This window comes from Esox lucius, chromosome 21 (genome assembly GCF_011004845.1).
Source record: "Esox lucius isolate fEsoLuc1 chromosome 21, fEsoLuc1.pri, whole genome shotgun sequence".
In the NCBI taxonomy this organism is placed as follows: Eukaryota; Metazoa; Chordata; class Actinopteri; order Esociformes; family Esocidae; genus Esox; species Esox lucius.
Genome location: NC_047589.1, coordinates 23,423,557 through 23,442,682, shown reverse-complemented (window position 1 = coordinate 23,442,682; position 19,126 = coordinate 23,423,557). Strand labels below are relative to the sequence as shown.

General features: G+C 42.6%; 2 protein-coding genes across 3 annotated transcripts in view; one reads left to right on the top strand and one right to left on the bottom strand.

Moving 5' to 3' along the window:
• Positions 1 to 9,726, top strand: part of dnah5l (dynein, axonemal, heavy chain 5 like) — a 38,984-nt gene extending 29,258 nt beyond the window's left edge. For both annotated transcript variants that reach the window (XM_020041943.3, XM_013139670.4), the window contains exons 63-77: positions 158 to 352; positions 454 to 609; positions 904 to 1,086; positions 1,239 to 1,409; positions 1,914 to 2,292; positions 3,096 to 3,367; positions 5,160 to 5,324; positions 5,481 to 5,748; positions 5,932 to 6,053; positions 6,357 to 6,704; positions 7,133 to 7,321; positions 7,429 to 7,561; positions 7,689 to 7,897; positions 8,597 to 8,818; positions 9,129 to 9,726. In XM_020041943.3, the coding sequence (XP_019897502.2) occupies positions 158 to 352; positions 454 to 609; positions 904 to 1,086; positions 1,239 to 1,409; positions 1,914 to 2,292; positions 3,096 to 3,367; positions 5,160 to 5,324; positions 5,481 to 5,748; positions 5,932 to 6,053; positions 6,357 to 6,704; positions 7,133 to 7,321; positions 7,429 to 7,561; positions 7,689 to 7,897; positions 8,597 to 8,818; positions 9,129 to 9,347 (3,231 nt within the window). In that variant the 3' untranslated portion in view covers positions 9,348 to 9,726. The remainder of the gene's footprint in view (positions 1 to 157; positions 353 to 453; positions 610 to 903; positions 1,087 to 1,238; positions 1,410 to 1,913; positions 2,293 to 3,095; positions 3,368 to 5,159; positions 5,325 to 5,480; positions 5,749 to 5,931; positions 6,054 to 6,356; positions 6,705 to 7,132; positions 7,322 to 7,428; positions 7,562 to 7,688; positions 7,898 to 8,596; positions 8,819 to 9,128) is intronic.
• A 98-nt stretch (positions 9,727 to 9,824) lies between these two features.
• cavin4b (caveolae associated protein 4b) lies at positions 9,825 to 17,411 on the bottom strand. Its single transcript, XM_010899353.4, has 2 exons — positions 16,735 to 17,411; positions 9,825 to 11,825 (listed from the first exon to the last, which is right to left on the bottom strand). Exons 1-2 carry the CDS (start codon positions 17,104 to 17,106, stop codon positions 11,241 to 11,243), a joined length of 957 nt encoding a protein of 318 aa, XP_010897655.1. The 5' UTR covers positions 17,107 to 17,411; the 3' UTR covers positions 9,825 to 11,240.
• Positions 17,412 to 19,126: the final 1,715 nt, after the last annotated feature.

The window sequence follows — 19,126 nt, the reverse complement described above, 5'->3', positions numbered from 1 at the left end:
CCTAATTATACCTAATCTAATTGGTCATTAGATGTGTAAATCTTATTGAAAAACAAATATACATCTCAATTCAATAATAAATCAAGCCAACAATTCTAATGCGTGTGTTTCATGTGCAACATGCCTCTGACAGAACTGATCATCTGTGTGTTTGTAGGACCTGAATGTCATCAGCATGCTTGTGGACAACACCACAGTTGGGGAGTGGAGCCTGCAGGGCCTGCCCAACGACGACCTGTCCATTCAGAATGGCATTATCGTCACCAAGGCCTCACGCTACCCCCTTCTCATTGACCCGCAAGGCCAGGGAAAGATCTGGATCAAGAACCGTGAGAAGGACAGGGAGCTTCAAGTAACTACAAATGAGTGGCTGAGATCTAACTCAACAAAGGTTCAAGCTATTTAAACACTAAATCGTCCACTGAACAGGCTTCCTTACCTTCTCTGTAACAGGTGACCTCCCTGAACCACAAATACTTCCGCTCCCACCTGGAGGACGGCATGTCTCTGGGGCGCCCCCTACTGATCGAGGATGTAGGGGAGGACCTTGACCCTGCTCTGGACAACATCCTGGAGAAGAACTTCATCAAGTCTGGCTCCACATATAAAGTAACATGCTTGTATTGTAATCAATGTACATGTATGTATATGTTATTTGCTGTATTTGCGTTTTAAGCTTCAGTATAGAACGTGTGTTTTGATTGCCGAGCTGAAAGTTTGTGCTTGCACACTATTATATATTAATACTAGTTCCAGGAAAATTTGTCAGTACCCTTTTTTTTACGATTATTCAGATAGTTATTATTAAAATAGTATTAATTGGCTCCAGGGTTGCTTTGACAACAAACCCCCTTTAGCCTTTTCACAGGCTGAATTTCTCTGAACTCCCTGCCCTGTCTACAGGTGAAGGTGGGGGATAAAGAGGTGGATGTGATGAAGGGCTTTACCCTTTATATCACCACTAAACTGGCAAACCCAGCCTACACCCCTGAGATCAGTGCTAAGACAGCTGTGGTGGACTTCACTGTCACCCTCAAAGGCCTGGAGGACCAGCTCCTTGGCCGCGTCATTCAGATAGAGAAACAGGTACTAATGGAGAGGTGCCATTCGCATTTGGGTTGTCAATCATGCTGTCTGGTTAAAGCCAGTTTCAATGTGTTCAGAGTAAAACAAAGTCTGTATTCCAAGACATATCGCGTTTTAGTCTTTTTCTCACTCTCTGTCTCTCTCTTCGCCAGGAGCTGGAGTCGGAGCGCGTGAAGCTCATGGAGGAAGTGACGTCCAATAAGCGGAAGATGCAGGAGCTGGAGGATAACCTGCTGTACAGGCTGACCAGCACGCAGGGGTCTCTGGTGGAGGACGAGTCCCTCATAGAGGTCTTGAGAGTAACCAAGGCCACTGCAGAGGAGGTGGGTTTGTTTGTGTGTGTGGTTTTGTGTGTTTGTGTGTGTGGTTTTGTGTGTTTGTGTGTGTGGTTTTGTGTGTTTGTGTGTGTGGTTTTGTGTGTTTGTGTGTGTGGTTTTGTGTGTTTGTGTGTGTGGTTTTGTGTGTTTGTGTGTGTGGTTTTGTGTGTTTGTGTGTGTGGTTTTGTGTGTGTGCAGGTTTTATCCTGGTTCGGGGACCGTCCTGTCCTCAGGTCACATGGAATTAAGTTCCAAATCAGGCTGCAATGACCCCTTTCCATTGGTATGGCTGAGTGTGCACCATGTCTTTCCAGTGAGGAAATATTAAAGACATTGAAGCAAGCGTGTAGTCTGTTTTGAAGATACATTTCCAAGTTGTGTTATGATTAATTGCATTGGAAAATGTTGACCCTAGGCCACAGTAGCGTCGTATAAAAAAAAAAACGCTTTTAACAACGACCTTGTGAGGACACAGTTGTCCAACGCTGTACATTGTAATTGTTTGAACAGGTCAGTGAGAAGTTAACAGTGGCAGCCGAGACCGAGATGAAGATCAACTTGGCCAGGGAGGAGTACCGCCCGGTGGCCACACGGGGCAGTATCCTATACTTTCTCATCGTGGAGATGAGTCTAGTCAACATCATGTACCAGACCTCCTTGCGCCAGTTCCTGGGCATCTTTGATTCGTCCATGGAGAAATCCACCAAGTCCCAGATCACCTCCAAGAGGATCCTCAGCATCATTGATTTTCTTACCAACCAGGCATTTCGATATACAGCCAGGGGCCTGTATGAGAATCACAAGTTCCTCTTCACCCTGCTCTTGGCCCTAAAGATTGACTTACAGGCCAAGAACATCTCACACAGCGACTTTCAGACTTTCATCAAAGGTCCAGACAATCACATTCACATTTCTTATCGTCATTAGTGCTCTTCCCTTTTAAATTGTTTTGATTGTAGCTGATGTTTTCAGCTTCACTGACATCTGGCATAGAAATGACATTGAAAGGGAAACATGTTTTCCTATTTCATTTAAATGTAAATTATTTTTCCAAATTATCAGAGAAGCAATGAACTGCTTCTATTTTTTCAAACAGAAGCTAGGTTAATCTATTCTGACTAGAACCCTGAATGGTTCATCAGTAAGTTAGGATAACACCTACAGTCCCATACCATATTACCTGACCAAGAAAGACCATGACAGCTTACTATCTCGTATCCCTTAAATTACCATAGCAGTGGTGACAATTCACTTCCATTTCTTTGCTCTTATTTCCGAGGCAGGGGAATGATCTCACTCTATGTCTCATATGGGACTGGTCCGACCCACAGGGGGGAAACCTAACACTCACACCCCGGTTTAAATTTCAGTCCACTGCTGACTGTATGCGTCCAGATCTATTTTGGACCCGCAAATTCCCCCTCACACAAACGCCAATGGCATCAGGGCTTTCTTTGATAGCCAGAATGTATACATTAGCCTTGGACGAGCTCTTTGTTCATCCTTATTCCCAACAAACAGGAGACGTCCTTAAGGCACTCAGGGGATCGTGACACACGACCTCCTGACACTCTTTTTGTCTGCAGGGCTGCTATTGCCTACAGTATACAGTACCAGTAATTATTTTAGGTGGTATGTACATATTCAGTGAACAGCCAAGCATTACAAACACGAATGTCATCCTCCCCACAGGCGGCGCAGCTCTGGACCTGAACTCTGTGGAGGCCAAGCCCAGACGCTGGATCCTGGATGTGACTTGGCTCAACCTGGTCCAGTTGTCCAGTGTGCACCCCTTCAGCCAGCTCCCGAATCAGGTCGCCCACAATGATCGCCCCTGGAGGGCTTGGTTTGACCAGCCCGCCCCAGAGGAAGCCCCCGTGCCCGATGGGTATGACAACACGCTGGACACCTTCAGGAAGTTGCTGTTGATCCGGAGCTGGTGCCCGGACCGTACCATTGCACAGGTGGGGGTGGGGGGGTTTACCTATGGCTACTATAGACCAGCAATCTGAGTTGGATCATGGTCGGCTCGATCAACAGTTTATTTGCTGTCTTGCAGCAGGCACTTTTGCTTTCAACGTCAAACTTAGAAATGCCCGCGTGTTTTAAACAGATGAATGTGAAAACACGGCATTTCTGTGCATTTCCAGGTTACCAGTTTGGATTTATTACTCAAATCAAATATGATTTTCCCAAATCAAGCAAATCATAAGTGAATGTTGATAAATCTAACCTTTAGTCAGGAACGTGGCAGTGATCTTGTGAAACAGATTCAGATCCCCAGGAATAAACATACCAGCATTCAGTATGTCACACCAACCAAGGGATAATTATCTCTGTTTAAAAATGATAATAAACTGTTTGCTGAGTAGGCCTAATGTGTTTAAGATTGCTTCTGAGTGCACATTTGACAAGCTCATTTACTCAGGAACTGTGGAAACTCTGAGGGTAAAGAGAGAAAGGCGCAGGTGTTCTGTAATCATTTACAAATGCGTCGTTACAGACAAGCAGCTCCCCTTTCGGTTGGGACTATAAAAAGCTTCTATGAAATGAGTGAACAGCTGACAGCCCCCATAGCCAGAGATTATCATTCAATTTTACCATCTCTCTGAACAAAACCGTTGCCAAGTCACATAAACCTCACTTTGTAAGGTAGGTCCAAATGTTTCATATGTTATGAAGACACACAGTAGACACGGTTTGTTCCCGCCATTTACCTCTCACTGCTCTTAGAACGCCAGAGGAGCTCACGCACTGATTTCTCATGTCAAATCGCTAAGCATAGATTGGGCAGCTGTTTACATTTTAAAACACAGGACAGGTGAAAGCTGAACTTAAGGCACATTGCCACATATTTTCTAGGACTTTTCCACAATTCTTTGCACACTACCAAACCAAATCAAGTTATAACATGGGTTGACTGGTGACCAAGTGGTTAGAGCTTTGGGCCAGTAATAGAACGTTCCCCTGTTCCAATGCCTAGTCAACAAGGTGAGAAATAGGTCTGTAAGTCTTTGAGAAAGGCATTTAAACATAGGCTGGCCTAGTTATGCACCCACCCTAGCGTCTGAAACCTGCCAGGGAAAAGGATTTCAGTGTAAAATATCCTAACTAGACCAACAGAGTTCAGAGGAGACCTCCTGTACAGGATAAATCAAGGCACCACATGCTCCTGAAAGGGGGTTGATTTACATCCCCCCACTTTCAATTTTAAACAAAATGTTTTAGCCCGGTTTCTCCAGCCAGGGTTTCTGTTTATAATGTGCTGTTTGATACCACAGCTTCCCTGTTTTCCCACCACCTGTCACTTGTCACAGCCAGTGAGATGCTGAGTCAGGCGTCACCAATCGTTGCCAATCAACTCAAATTGATAGGCCACGCCCTCACACACTGCTCGCAGGCTGCAGGTGCTCTGTGCAGCAGGCCACTCATTAGTCTTTTAGTTATTGATATCCAGAAAAGATACCGCCTGTTGGCCTTGTAGTCGTACTGAAATAACAACTTCTTACAAAGGAAAATGGGGTGTATTCAAATGGAGATTTGCATTTCTTTGTACATTTACTGTCATTTGAGTACCCAGGATCAATCCGCCAAATTTGGCCTCTCAGTAGTATCAAAATGAAAACCTACAGTTGGGTTAATGCACCTGTTGCATTACCCAAAACAACTAAAATTCCTTTTGAAGTGCCTCAGTTAAAGTAATATTTCCTATGTTCTCTACATTAGCTGCTAAATCCCTTTGGCTTTTTGTTCCAGGCACGGCATTACATAGCTGAGTCGCTTGGACCCACATACGCTGAAGGTGTCATTCTGGACCTGGAGTCCATGTGGTTAGAAAGCAACAAGAGGACTCCCATGGTGTGCTTTCTGTCTATGGGTTCAGATCCCACAGAGAACATAGAGCGCCTGGCAAAAGCAAAGGTAACTTTAGGGGAAGATTTCCTAAAACTACAATAAGACAAATAACAAAACAGCCGAATTCTAAGCACTTTTCTGCTAAAAACCAATGCGATGGAGGAATTTGATGCCGTTTTTGACCATTCTGCTGGTGTTATGTCCAATGGGGGTCCCATATAGGGCGTCCCATGCAGACCCATCTCCATGGGACAGGGCCAAGAAGTGCACGCTCGCAGGTTACTGGCCAACTGTATGTCTGATGGGGGCTGGCTCCTACTCCAGAACTGCCACCTGGGCCTGGACTTCCTTGATGAGCTCCTGGAGTCGGTCACCAACACAGAGAATATCCACGATGGCTGTAGGGTTTGGCTGACCACCGAGGTCCATCCCAAGTTCCCCATTAACTTCCTGCAGTCTTCCATCAAATTCACCAATGAGCCTCCTCAAGGTACAAGGCACCACATCTGGAGAATGAGCTACCATCCTCATTTGAAGTCATACCAAAACTTCAGTGTTTTGTTATGTACGCAGCTCGGTTGGGCTCGGTTCCATTTAAATTCCTGTCAATTCAGGAAATACACTGACATGCCAATTCTCCAATAAGGAAGCATTTAAATTTATTCTCGTGCAGGCATGAAAGCAGGGTTGAAAAGGACTTACAATGGTGTGACTCAGGATATGCTAGAGATCACTAACCTGCCACAGTGGAGACCCCTCTTATATGCAGTGGCCTTCCTCCACACCGTTGTTCAGGTCTGACTGCACTACATCACGTTATACCGAGTTCACCCCATATGTTTTCACAACTGTTGTGGTTTCTCATACTTTCTCATCTTTTCTTTCAAATTAATACACATTTTTCTGTTTCTGTTTCTCTGAATGTGCTACTCTCTGTCCTGTCCTGCTACTGAAAATCAGTAGGTCTGCCAAGAAATATTTAAGTTCATTTAATTACAAATCATTTTTTATACATTTCACAAGTGGATTTGAAATAATGCTTTTTCCCTGTGGATGAGAGAGTTAATAAATGAATAATTGCTGATTATTTTCCTGCAGGAGAGGCGTAAGTTTGGACCTCTGGGCTGGAACATTCCTTACGAGTTCAACCAGGCAGACTTTACCTCCAGCATGCAGTTTGTCCAGAACCACTTGGACGACTTGGACGTGAAGCGTGGGGTCAACTGGAGCTGCCTGCGCTACATGCTGGGCGAGGTCCAATATGGCGGCCGCGTCACCGACGACCTGGACAAACACCTCCTTAACACGTTCACCCGGGTGTGGTTCAGCGAAGGCATGTTCACAGACAAGTTCTGCTTCTACAGGGGTTACAGTATACCCAAAGCAAAGACTGTGGCGGAGTACCTGCAGCACATTGACACCCTGCCGCTGGTCGATTCGCCTGAGGTAAGAAGGCTAGGAGTAGAAGGGGAGTAAGAAGGGTAGGAGTAGAAGGGGAGTAAGAAGGGTAGGAGTAGAAGGGGAGTAAGAAGGGTAGGAGTAGAAGGGGAGTAAGAAGGGTAGGAGTAGAAGGGGAGTAAGAAGGGTCGGAGTAGTAGGGGAGTAAAAAGGGTAGGAGTAGTAGGGGAGTAAGAATGGTAAGAGTAGAAGGGGAATAAGAAAGGTAGGAGTAGAAGGGGAGTAAGAAGGCTAGGAGTAGAAGGGGAGTAAGAAGGAGAGATGTTATTGTTGTGTCAGGCAGTTGTATTATAGCTCTTCATTTTGGTTCATTTTAAATAGACACCTATCGGAACGGAGCGACTAACATAGCGTATATCGTTGAAGTGAAACACACAGTCCAACACATATACCAGTTCCTGTTCTTTGGCCAACAGGTATTTGGTCTTCATTCTAACGCTGACATAACCTACCAGACAAACATGGCCAATGAGACCCTGAGCACCATTATCAACATCCAACCCAAGGACAGCGGGGGAGGGGGAGGGGAGACCAGAGAGGCCACAGTGTTGAAGCTGGCCAATGAGATGCTGGACAAATTGCCACCTGACTATGTTCCACATGAGGTAACCAACCAGATATAGGCTAGATCGGTAGTGTATTTCACAACCAATTCTATATATTGGTGCTGTAAAAGTTCCGGAATAAACATAAATAAAATTATGCCCTTCAGGTCAAAGCTCATCTTCAGAAAATGGGCCTTTTCCAGCCCATGAACATCTTTCTGCGACAGGAACTTGACCGCATGCAGCGAATCATTGGCTGTGTACGAAGCACTCTCACTGATCTAAAACTGGCCATTGATGGTAAGTCTCTGAAAACACACTTGGCTTTAAACAATATTAATGAAAATGAATGTTGACCACCTGACTTTTGAGTCCGGTTTCAGTAGATTTCAGTAGAGGCTAACATAACCAAACTGTGTCCTATTAGGGACTATTATCATGTCGGAAGATTTGAGGGATGCCCTGGACAGCATGTACGATGCTCGCATCCCAAAGCTCTGGCAGAAGATCAGCTGGGACTCCGCCACTCTGGGCTTCTGGTTCACAGAACTGCTGGAGAGGAATCAACAGTTCCATACCTGGATTTCCAGTGGACGACCCCACCAGTTCTGGCTGACAGGCTTCTTCAACCCACAGGTGGGGTGCATACAGACACTTATGCCGCGTTCCATTTACCTCGGAAGTCGGAACTCAGAACTGGGAATGACAACACACCTGAGTTAACCCAAGTTGATAGCGTTCCATAAGACCAAGTTGGAAAACAAGATGCCCCATTAAAGCCTTTTGGAATATATACAATGTTTTTCTTTGTATTTCATTGTGCCAAATATTTTTTTTTACCACTTTTTAATCGGTCATTCCCTAACCAGTAACCTAACCTGTAACAGGCGAGTGACAGGCGAGTGCTCTTCCGAATATTGTAACTTAACTATAAACATTATTTTCCTATGTCATTTAACACTAGTCTGCTAAATGGCGTAGGGTGCTGTCATCTTGGATTACGAACTCGGGGCTAGTGGGGTTGCTCCAACTTTCCGAGTTGGAATTCTGACTTGAGGGGGCGTTCCATTTGAAACTTTTGACTTGGAACTCGGAAATTCCAACCTCCTAGTACAAATGGAACGCGCCATCACTGACACAGAAGACAAGGCAGTCTCACCAATGCATATGTAGTTACGGAATGACAAATGGAAGTTATACAACTTATGCATTATCTTAGAATAATATACTCCATGTACAATGGATATAAATGGTGTGGTTTTAACATTTTAAAAAGGTTTATTTAAAGCATCTAACCAAATGTGGAATTTTCCCACTTCTCATGGATGGTCATAGGGCTTTCTGACTGCCATGAGACAAGAGACCACCAGGATGAATCTGGCCAAAGGATGGGCCTTGGACACTGTGGTCCTCCACAACGATGTCACCCGGATGATGCGAGAAGACATTACATCCCCACCGCCGGAGGACATGGGCGGAGTCTACGTGTATGGGCTCTTTCTGGACGGAGCCGGGTGGGACAGACGAAACTCCAAACTCACAGAATCCCCTCCAAAGGTCAGACTCAGTCTCACATTGTTCACTGGGGATGCCTGTACACGTTTAGTAATAATTCCACAAAGAGGATACAAAACATACTAAAATTATCTAAAAGAAACCAGAGGTCACTTCAGAGAACCGGACAATGTAATTTTTTTTTTAAATATGACATATATGTATATATATATATATATATATATATATATATATATATATATATATATATATATATACATAAAATGAATACAGTAATTAAATATATACAATGGAAACATGAGTATGTAGGATCCAGACTTTTTTGAGTTTCACCCCTTTTTTCAACCTCCAGGTCCTCTTCACCCCACTCCCTGTGGTCCACATCTATGCCATCAGCACACTGGCTGCTGATGCCAAACGCCAGCTAGCGATAAGCCTGTACCCCTGTCCTGTGTATAAGAAACCTCGACGCACAGATCTTACGTTCATCCACACCCTGCTGCTGCGGGCATCCCAGTCCCCGGATCACTGGACCCTGAGGGGAGTGGCTCTGCTTTGTGACTGCAAATAAATGGAAATCTATGATGTAGACATTTTAGTGTGTGTGTGTGTGTGTGTGTGTGTGTGTGTGTGTGTGTGAGCGTGCTTGTGTTGCATTTCAGTGTAATAGTTTCAACCACATAGTTAATATCATAGTGATAATGACATCTATATCTAAAGTGATTTTTTGGAATGACTTCTTTGTACTACAAACTCAATTATCTTTCAATAATACTTGCGTTTCATACATCCATATTAGAATATTAATCATTTTATTAAAACATATTTCAAAAATGACTGGAGGATGGAAACAATGCAGTGATAATATACACATTTCTGTTTTAAAGTAACTCATCCTGACATCCTGCTGTAAAGCCTGTTAAAGTGCAGTAGAAAATAGTTTATCCTTTAGTCATAACAATCACATTTCCCTTATGCCAAGATGCACCAAAATCTATTCCTGTCTAGGATTTTTAACCTGTCAAAGAAACATTAGAATGGCATTATATTGCATTATAGTAATGACACTTTAATTAAAAAAAGTATTGTTATTATGTAATAAATCATAACATAGTGAACAGAACAAAGATGTTGGTTATTTGTTTTGTGTTGTACAGTTTTATACTTTGACTGGATTCTTTATGTTATCACCATCAATTCATAAGCTCTTATAACGCATTCTATGGAAATTTACCACAGGTTTTGACTACTATCTTGTCAGGTAGACGGTTGACTGTCTTCGCATTATGTTGTGCATGTAACAAATAACTGTATCAGCTGTTCTCTAATGTTACACCTTTTTATACCTTTTAAATCAGAATAGAGGACTGTGGTCTTTAAAAAGAAATTGTATCTATAGCTAACAAGAGAATTGGACAACTTAAAATGATAGTAACATGCACAATGTGCTACTTCTACATAGCAGCGGATGGGCTTATATTTCTTTGACACAAAAGACAATTTCTCTCAAACTAAAATAGAATCTAAAGTCATGCAAATTCACTCTCTAATGCAGCAAACAACTCTCAATAAAATATCTACCATAGAAAGGGCATATATATTAAACTACACTAAAAGAGTAGCAGATACATGTATATTGATGAATCTGGCCGTACAGTGGAAGATCATCTACTTGCAATGTATTCCTACTGGCCATTTGTATCGCTAACTCAAAATATCCTTGAAAAGTGATATCCATAAATGTTTGATCAAAACCCCAGTTTTTTTGTTTCCCCACCCTTTCAAGTTGAACATTTTCTGCATTCAATTATATTTGATATACTCTTAACTCCAGACAACCGCTGATTTTTGAGGTTTTCCTTTGCAAGATCTGCACAAGGAAGCCTATATATTGGCTGGATTCTGGATCCGCAGGCATAATTGATACCAAAAGTTCATCAATCTTCACTTACCGCTAAACAAAATCAATCAGTTTATTATTTTGTGTTTACATTATCCTTCATCAAAACATACATTCCACAACTCCATTTCAACGTCCATCACTTCAAAAGGCTTTGTCTTTTTAACATTCCATATCAGTTCTTCAACATGCAAATCAAAAACTATAATGTCAGTTATATCTGTAAAGACGCTACAAGTCTGTAGAACATGTCCAACTCCCCAGACTTGCTGTAATTCCTGTCAGTTTGTTTGTTTTGCATCCTTGATAGTCCATGTTTAATGTAAACAAGATGAAATTGCACACAAATAGATATTTGTTCTACCTATAGAAATCCTTGAATTCCCAAAACAAATGACTTCAACATGTTACAGGAGTGTTGTGCAGATGATACAAATTCAACGTGTTCAACTAACTGGCCTGTTTCCGGCACTCCTGGGACTCAATCAGTCACAGCAAGGCCAATCCTACAAACAAACAAAAATGATGTGTGTGTTGATGCTTTCCATTTCCATGACATCAGCCTTAGGAGAGCTGCTTGATATCGTGCATCGGCACCTCCTCCTCCACTCCGTCCTCCGCCTCCTTGGTCACCTCGGTGTAGGCTAGGTCAGGGCTGGCGGATTTGCGGCCTTTGGGTGGTGGGACCGGCGCAGCATCCTCAGTGACCCCCTCGGCCCCCTCCTGGCCCTCCGCCACAGTCCGCTCCTTCTTCAGTTTGGCCGGCACGTGGCTGACGAGGGTTTCCTTGAATCGTGAGCCCGACTGCTTCAGCCTCTCGCCGGACTGACGGATTTTCTCCCGGCGCTCAGTCGATACGATGCGCTCGCCGATCTGGCCCACCTTGCTGCTCATGTTCTCTTTTGTCTTGGCCATGTTTGCCCGGGAGAAGGTAGACTTGAAGCTTTCCATACGGCTCAGGCCCGATTTCTTCATCTTGGCGGCGGTGGATGAAGTGGCTTCCTCTACCACCATGTACTCCTCATCTGAGTCGGGGGGGAGCTCAAAGTGGTCCGGCTCCACTGCGGCCGCAGCCTGTTTGGGTTCCTTGGGTTCACTCGGTTCTTTGGGTTCTTTTCCGCCAACCACAGCCGGTACCTCACTGTCACCCTGTAATGAGAACAGAAATCAGGTTGAGCATCATAGTACCTCATGAAAGGCACCAGAAAGGTTTACAGAAATGCCTGAGTTTTCCTGCTAGACTTACTGTATACTAAAATAATACAGTAAATGGAAGCTTAGTATATTAGACCAAATTTTTATCTGAGCAAATTGTAGCTATTTAAAAAAATATTATTATTATTTTATGTATGCTGAGAACTGATACTTATTTACAGCAGTACTATGGGTGCAATCAGGGTAAAGTCCCCCAGAAATGTGATATAACACTTGCAAGATCATGATTTATCCAAAGCATGAACTCTAATGTTGCATGTCATTTCTCACACACTGTTGTTTCATGACAGATATATGGTACCATTCATGTTTGTTTCTGTCAGGTATATTATTATAACCCAAACAAGACATTTCTTAAAGATGCAAGATTTTAGATAAAGGATACAATTTACAGATTCCAACAAAGCATTCAAATGGGGTTAGGGTTAGTTCAACATTGGATGAAAAGAAGGAATTGCAAGAATTCTTTTTTTAATTCTGCATGGCATCATAGGTTCATGTTTCATGTAGTACTTATTAAAATCTATGTTTAAAGTGAGAGCAGCCACTCATGAAAAGATTGCCAAGATTCCTAAACCTTTCTGTTTAATTAATGCCCAATGAGAGTAGCCTCAGCTGCATCTGCAATGCAACACTCCCTCCCTGGCACTCATTCATCTGCAACTAATATCCTATGAAAAAACAAGAATCAAATGATATTTGAAAAATCATTTATTTCATAATTGTAAACTTTACAGACTCTGTCATATAAGCCCACAACATTTCACAAAATGTCAAAAGAGAACAGTTTGCAAAAAAAAAAATGGTTTGATAGTCTTTGGCGTGTATGAGATGTGTACTGGTTGACTTGGATCTCGGTTTTCCCTCTCCTGCTTGAAGATATTTAGGAATTTGGAGATGCTTCATTGTGCTTTTCTTGGGCCTCCAGCTCATTCATCCTTTCAAGAAATGTTCAGAGAAAACCTTGTCTTAACATCATATCTGAACATGAACATATACTACTAATAATACTAAAGTAGTGCATGTTTTTCGATGGCAGTTACACAAATATAGTATAGCATAAGCAAAAAGGTTTTACAGTAAATCCAGTATACAGGTTTACTATCACACCTATGTATGTATTTGAGGTAGTAGGAACAACACTTGCAAACAATATATATATATATATAAATATATATGCACCCCTCACATTTTTGCAAATATTTGATTATATCTTTTCACGTCACAACACTGAAGAATTGACACTTTACTACAATGTAAAGTAGTGAGTGTACAGCTTGTATAAGCGTGTAAATTTGCTGTCCCCTCAAAATAACTCAACACACAGCCATTAATGTCTAAACCGCTGGCAACAAAAGTGAGTACACCCCTAAGTGAAAATGTCCAAATTGGGCCCAATTAGCCATTTTCCCTCCCCGGTGTCATGTGACTCATAAATGTTACAAGGTCTCAGGTGTGAATGGGGAGCAGGTGTGTTAAATTTGGTGTTATCGCTCTCACACTCCCTCATACTGGTCACTGGAAGTTCAACATGGCACCTCATGGCAAAGAACTCTCTGAGGATCTGAAAAAAAGAATTGTTGCTCTACATAAAGATGGCCTAGGCTATAAGAAGATTACCAAGACCCTGAAACTGAGCTGCAGGACGGTGGCCAAGACCATACAGCGGTTTAACAGGACAGGTTCCACTCAGAACAGGCCTCGCCATAGTCGACAAAAGAAGTTGAGTGCATGTGTACAGCGTCATATCCAGAGATTGTCTTTGGGAAATAGACATATGAGTGCTGCCAGCATTGCTGCAGAAGTTAAAGGGGTGTGGGATCAGCCTGTCAGTGCTCAGACCATATGCCGCACACTGCATCAAATTGGTCTGCATGGCTGTGGTCCCAGCAGGAAGTCTCTTCTAAAGATGATACACAAGAAAGCCCACAAACAGTTTGCTGAAGACAAGCAGACTAAGGACATGGATTACTGGAACCATGTCCTGTGGTCTGATGAGACCAAGATAAACGTATTTGGTTCAGATGGTGTCAAGCGTGTGTGGCGGCAACCAGGTGAGGAGTACAAAGACAAGTGTGTTGGTGGGAGTGTCATGGTCTGGGGCTGCATGAGTGCTGTCGGCACTGGGGAGCTACAGTTCATTGAGGAAACCATGAATACCAACATGTACTGTGACATACCGAAGTAGAGCATGATCCCCTCCCTTCGGAGACTGGTCCGCAGGGCAGTATTCCAACATGATAACAACTCCAAACACACCTCCAAGATGACCACTGCCTTGCTAAAGAAGCTGAGGGTGAAGAGGATGGACTGGCCATGCATCTCTCCAGACCTAAACCCTATTGAGCATCTGTGGGGCATCCTCAAATGGAAGGTGAAGGAGTGCAAGGTCTCTAACATCCAACAACTCTGTGATGTCATAATTCCAGTGGCAACCTGGTGAACTCCATGCCCAAGAGGGTTAAAGCAGTGCTGGAAAATAATGGTGGCCACACAAAATATTGACACTTTGGGCCCAAAATAACGCAACACACATTAATGGCTGGGTGTTGTGTTATTTTGTGGGGACAGCAAATTGACACTGTTATACAAGCTGTACACTCACTACACTACTCCATTGAAGCAAAGTTTATTTTCTTCAGTATATAATCATATATATATATATATATATATATATAAAAACTAAAATCAAACATCTCAGTAATAATAATATTTTTAGGATTCTTCTATTAAGTATTGAAATTCTAACAAATATGCAAACAAATATATCAATGTGTCCTATTATTGCTCGGTACTAATTAAATACCATTTAAATACATAGTGAAATACAACTTGAAAGGCGTTATTGTTCTTGAATAAAGTAAGTATTTTTACCGTGAACTACAGGCCCTGATTCTAGGTCTATTTCTACTCCCACCTGCTTATGTATCTCAGCGTTGGTTGGTAGAAAGCTAAACATATCACCAGTGCTTGGCTTTTGTAACTTTTTATAGTGCTTAAGAAGCTGTATCAGTATCAAGGAGTAGCTATGGCAGTGATGCAAATTGATGTCCAATAATGTTAAGCGTTAAAAATACGCAAGTTATCGGTTAAATGTATCATGCCTTACAAGTATTCAAATTCCATTTATGGATGATGGAGCTTGCTTCAAATCTTAATATATGAAACCTGATCTAAAAATGTTTAGCACTTGTTCAAACCCATGACTGTGTAAAATGACAGCCTCTCACTGAAGATTAAAACAGTAAGCCTTTATGACAGGCTTTATAATGCCAAGCCCTTTAGAAATCAGTAATTAAGCTAATGTTGAATAATGTTGTTGGCTGGCGTTTGCACCCAGCAAATAAAGACAGTTTTATAAAGAGGTACTCTAAGTGAATGACTACTGTGTAACATAGAGGCAGGTCAACATTTTTATTATTTATTGATTTGTTTCTTCACACTTACTTGTTTTATGTCTAGTGTGAGCACACTTTATATGACCTTGCCACAACACATCAACTCTCAGAAGATTTGAAGGAGTTGAAGATTCCACTGAATCGTGTCTTGGCAAGTCTCTCTGCTTCGTAATCACACTGCTTGCTTATCGAGGAAGTCCTCACAAGCATCTTCACGCTTTGAGGAGAATGCATTAACATAACCATGACCGACCTTGAAGGCGCAGAGTCTACCAAAAGGAGTCGCAATGCGAAGGGGCAAAAAAACCCCTTGACCAACTCAAACCCCAACCATGCAGAACCAATATTCACTGCCACAGGTCCAATTTGTCCTCTTAAAATAAATTGAACAATGACTATAATGTTGAAAACACAACTTAGCAATCCCCACTGTCCATTATTTGTACCTGCTGGACAGTTTCTTATGCAACTTTTTCTTGCAAATGGAAGCTGAACTAGTAAAATGTTGCTAAATCATCCTATCTGGACTCTCATGTTATAACTTTCATAAGGGATTGAGTGAAAGAGAGCTGAATAAATCTGTGACCCCATGCATATCTAGGCTACAATGGACTTCAATACTCATTAGTTCCATCCAATACCCTTTAATACTGTAAAAGTCAATGATAAGGGAATCATGACTAACCATGGAATTGGATTGATGCTTTATATTCAAAACAAGTGCAGATTGAGAATTTAACCTCGATTTATTATTTTGGCATATTAAATTACGTAAATGTAAAACCAATTTTCATTTATATCGATTAACGATAAAAGAGACAACAGAAAGTGAGTTTTAAAATGTTTGACCATTCATAAATGGTAGAATCACAACTTGATCATCAGTGTCTGACACACACCGACATGCCAGACTACCCATTCTTGTTTCCGCATCTGAAAAAAATGCCAGCCGAGATCCACTCCACCACGATCCCTGGCTGCCTAATCCAAATCATATCATCATATCGTCATATTGGCTATCTGCCAGATAGTTTTGTATTTCTGAGTGCCGCATCTAACCTTTTAGTAGACAGCAGTATACATTGCGTCCTGTCAAGACCACTCAGGCCCTGAAAAAATCAGGTCAACAGTGGGCTCGCAGCTGTCAGCATGAAGGCCAAATTAAAATTAAGCCTACACCATTCAGCCGTTCAAAAGAGTCCCAATTTCAATTTGCCTTTTAAAACACCAGATTTTTCAGATGATTTCACCACTCCATGTTGTGTCTGCCAGAAATATCTAATGTCCAGAAGTTTTTAACTCCCAGTTTCCTTATGCAACTATTGACATCATGAACCTCAAAAAACTCCTGATAAAGCCTGTTAGTGAATGAGCATGACAATCATTTGTACCCCTTGCCTCTGACTCCCCGCTTATTGCAACAATGGTTTGATTGGATTGCGTACCTGGTAGATAACAACCCGGAACTTGTTCTTCGCCAACAGTTCTTCCTGGGTGGTTTCCACCTTCTTCACGCGGATATTCTGATTCTCCACCCGTACCCGGACATCCTTGATGTGACAGCTGACCTTGCGCGTCTTCTCCAGCAGCTTGTCCACTGTGCTGCTGGTGGCGGCGTGGTTTATCGTCAGCTTCACCACGTCCTCCTGGATGGTCTTCACACTGTTTTCCAGCTCCAGCTGTCTCTCCTCCATACGAGCCTGGCACGTCTGCACGTTGTCAATGATGCCCGCAACCCGCTCCAGGAGAGCCATTATGTTCGCCGTATCGTCGCCCACAGCCAGACCCAGTTTATCAGCCATTGTTGGTGTCGTCATCCTCCTGGTCTCTGATCCAAAGGGGAAAAGGTTGATGATATAAACCTGTTTTGGTTGAGGTTCGGTGGTAACTGAAGGATTGCCTTATCCGTTGGCCTGTAGGCAGCTTCTACCTGAGACGTTTCAGACCAGCAGGATGTGGGAAGGCCTGGGCCGCTGAATCATTGGGCCCGGAAGGCAGCAAACACTTTGGCCAAAGAGACTCAGCCTGCGACTGGAGCCTCAACCAGATCCAATGCCACAAGAACATGCAGGCTCCACCTCCAGGGTGTGGGCAGCTCAGGGGACATGAGAGGGCAGACACTGTTGGGCAAGGCTCACAACCAGAGAGACACACATGGGCCCCAGACTTGACATGCATTTGCTCCAGCTAAAAATACTGAATGTAAAGTGACTCCTCTGCATTTTTTGAAGATGTGTAGCTAGGATAATGGACCCCCCCTCCATTCTATTCTCTTCCCTTTCTTTTTCCAATGAGTCATTGGACCCCAATATGTATATCTCTGAAGACACAAAGCACAATCGTCAAGATTACTTTTTGGAAATGTCTCTCTAAGGCCCAGGTCTTCAGTTGTCTCCACAGGGACCTTTCATTGTTGTAGCCCTGAACAGGCACACCTGATTCACTTACCTCAAGGGCTTGATGTTAAGCTGACAAGTCTAATCAGGTGCGCCTAGCTTTGGAATAGATCAAACACATGGAATGGTTATAGGTCCCTTTGCAGAGGGTTGAAGACCTCTGAATCATCAAAGTGCACATGTTAGAGTATACGCTGTTTTCTTAGAGAGTCAGACCCCTCAGAACAGCATGGTTTCCTGGGTGTGGGCTACTATGGAGGCTGTGAATGGGCCCATGATTCTTGCATGCTATGGAAGCATGACATCATATTTTTTGACCTTGTCCAACTGCATGCAGAGACCACTCTTGGGTCCAACAGGATTACAGGTCTAATAACTGCTGATTGCCTGTGGCTTGTGTCTTGTCTTGTCTCTCTGCTTTGCCTTTTTTGAAATGAAGGCATTCCCAGGGTAGGTTTGGTTTATTTTGGAACAGATGCAATATTCCGTCTGCAACACTGAAGTGGAGTAAAAATACACAGAGTGATCAGTTAAATTACAAAAGGGTACTTGTAAGCCTTTTTCCATTTTATACATTGTGTTTTCCACCAGATTACATGCCATTACTGAGCAACACAGAGCAACTCAATATGTTGGCAAATGGAGAATGTTGAACGATTGAACCAGGTTTTCAACACGCATGTTGACTGAGAACCCCTATAATACAGACTCTAGGGCAGGCATAACCACTATCACACCTTTTTTTATTTGTCAAAATACTAAGAAGTGGTGTTGGCTGAGTAGGCATCCATCACCAAGCAACCCCGTGAAAGGCGATCCTTTCTTACAGAGAGGGAGCTAGGCATCTCCAGTGCTTGGGGATGGGAAAAGGGAATATCCAACTCCTAAAATTATGCCACCAGCTGCTGCCTATAATTATACACTGGGCCCATCTATAATTATCCGTGTCCTGTCATAGCAGAGGGAAGGCTTACTTCACATAAATGAACCCTTCATCCATATGAAAGTTACCCGCACTCACACTAACATAACCTAGTGTATATAATACCGCTAAGTAACCTTACCTGTATGCTTCATATAGTAAGAGTTCTCAGGAAATTTTACCCCAGTGTTTTAAGTTGACATGATTGATTTCAACTCCTCACATAGTAAAAAACCAAAGGTGGTCTTTAAAGTGTTGGATAGCTTTGTCAAGTGTCTCTTTCGTAGAAATGTGAGATTTCAGTTGGACCGTGTGTTCAACTGAAAACATTCTTTAAGAGTAATTTCATCCAAGAGTCTATAAATGTAATTAATTGTGAGAAGTGAGAACGTTGTTAATGTGCATGCATGTTATTTTTTTTGCATTTCATAATTTCAATTGTAGATCAAAATTCTCAAAATAGATATTCCTCATAATTCTATTAATTGAAATCTATGGCCATGTTTAGAGGCATCTTTT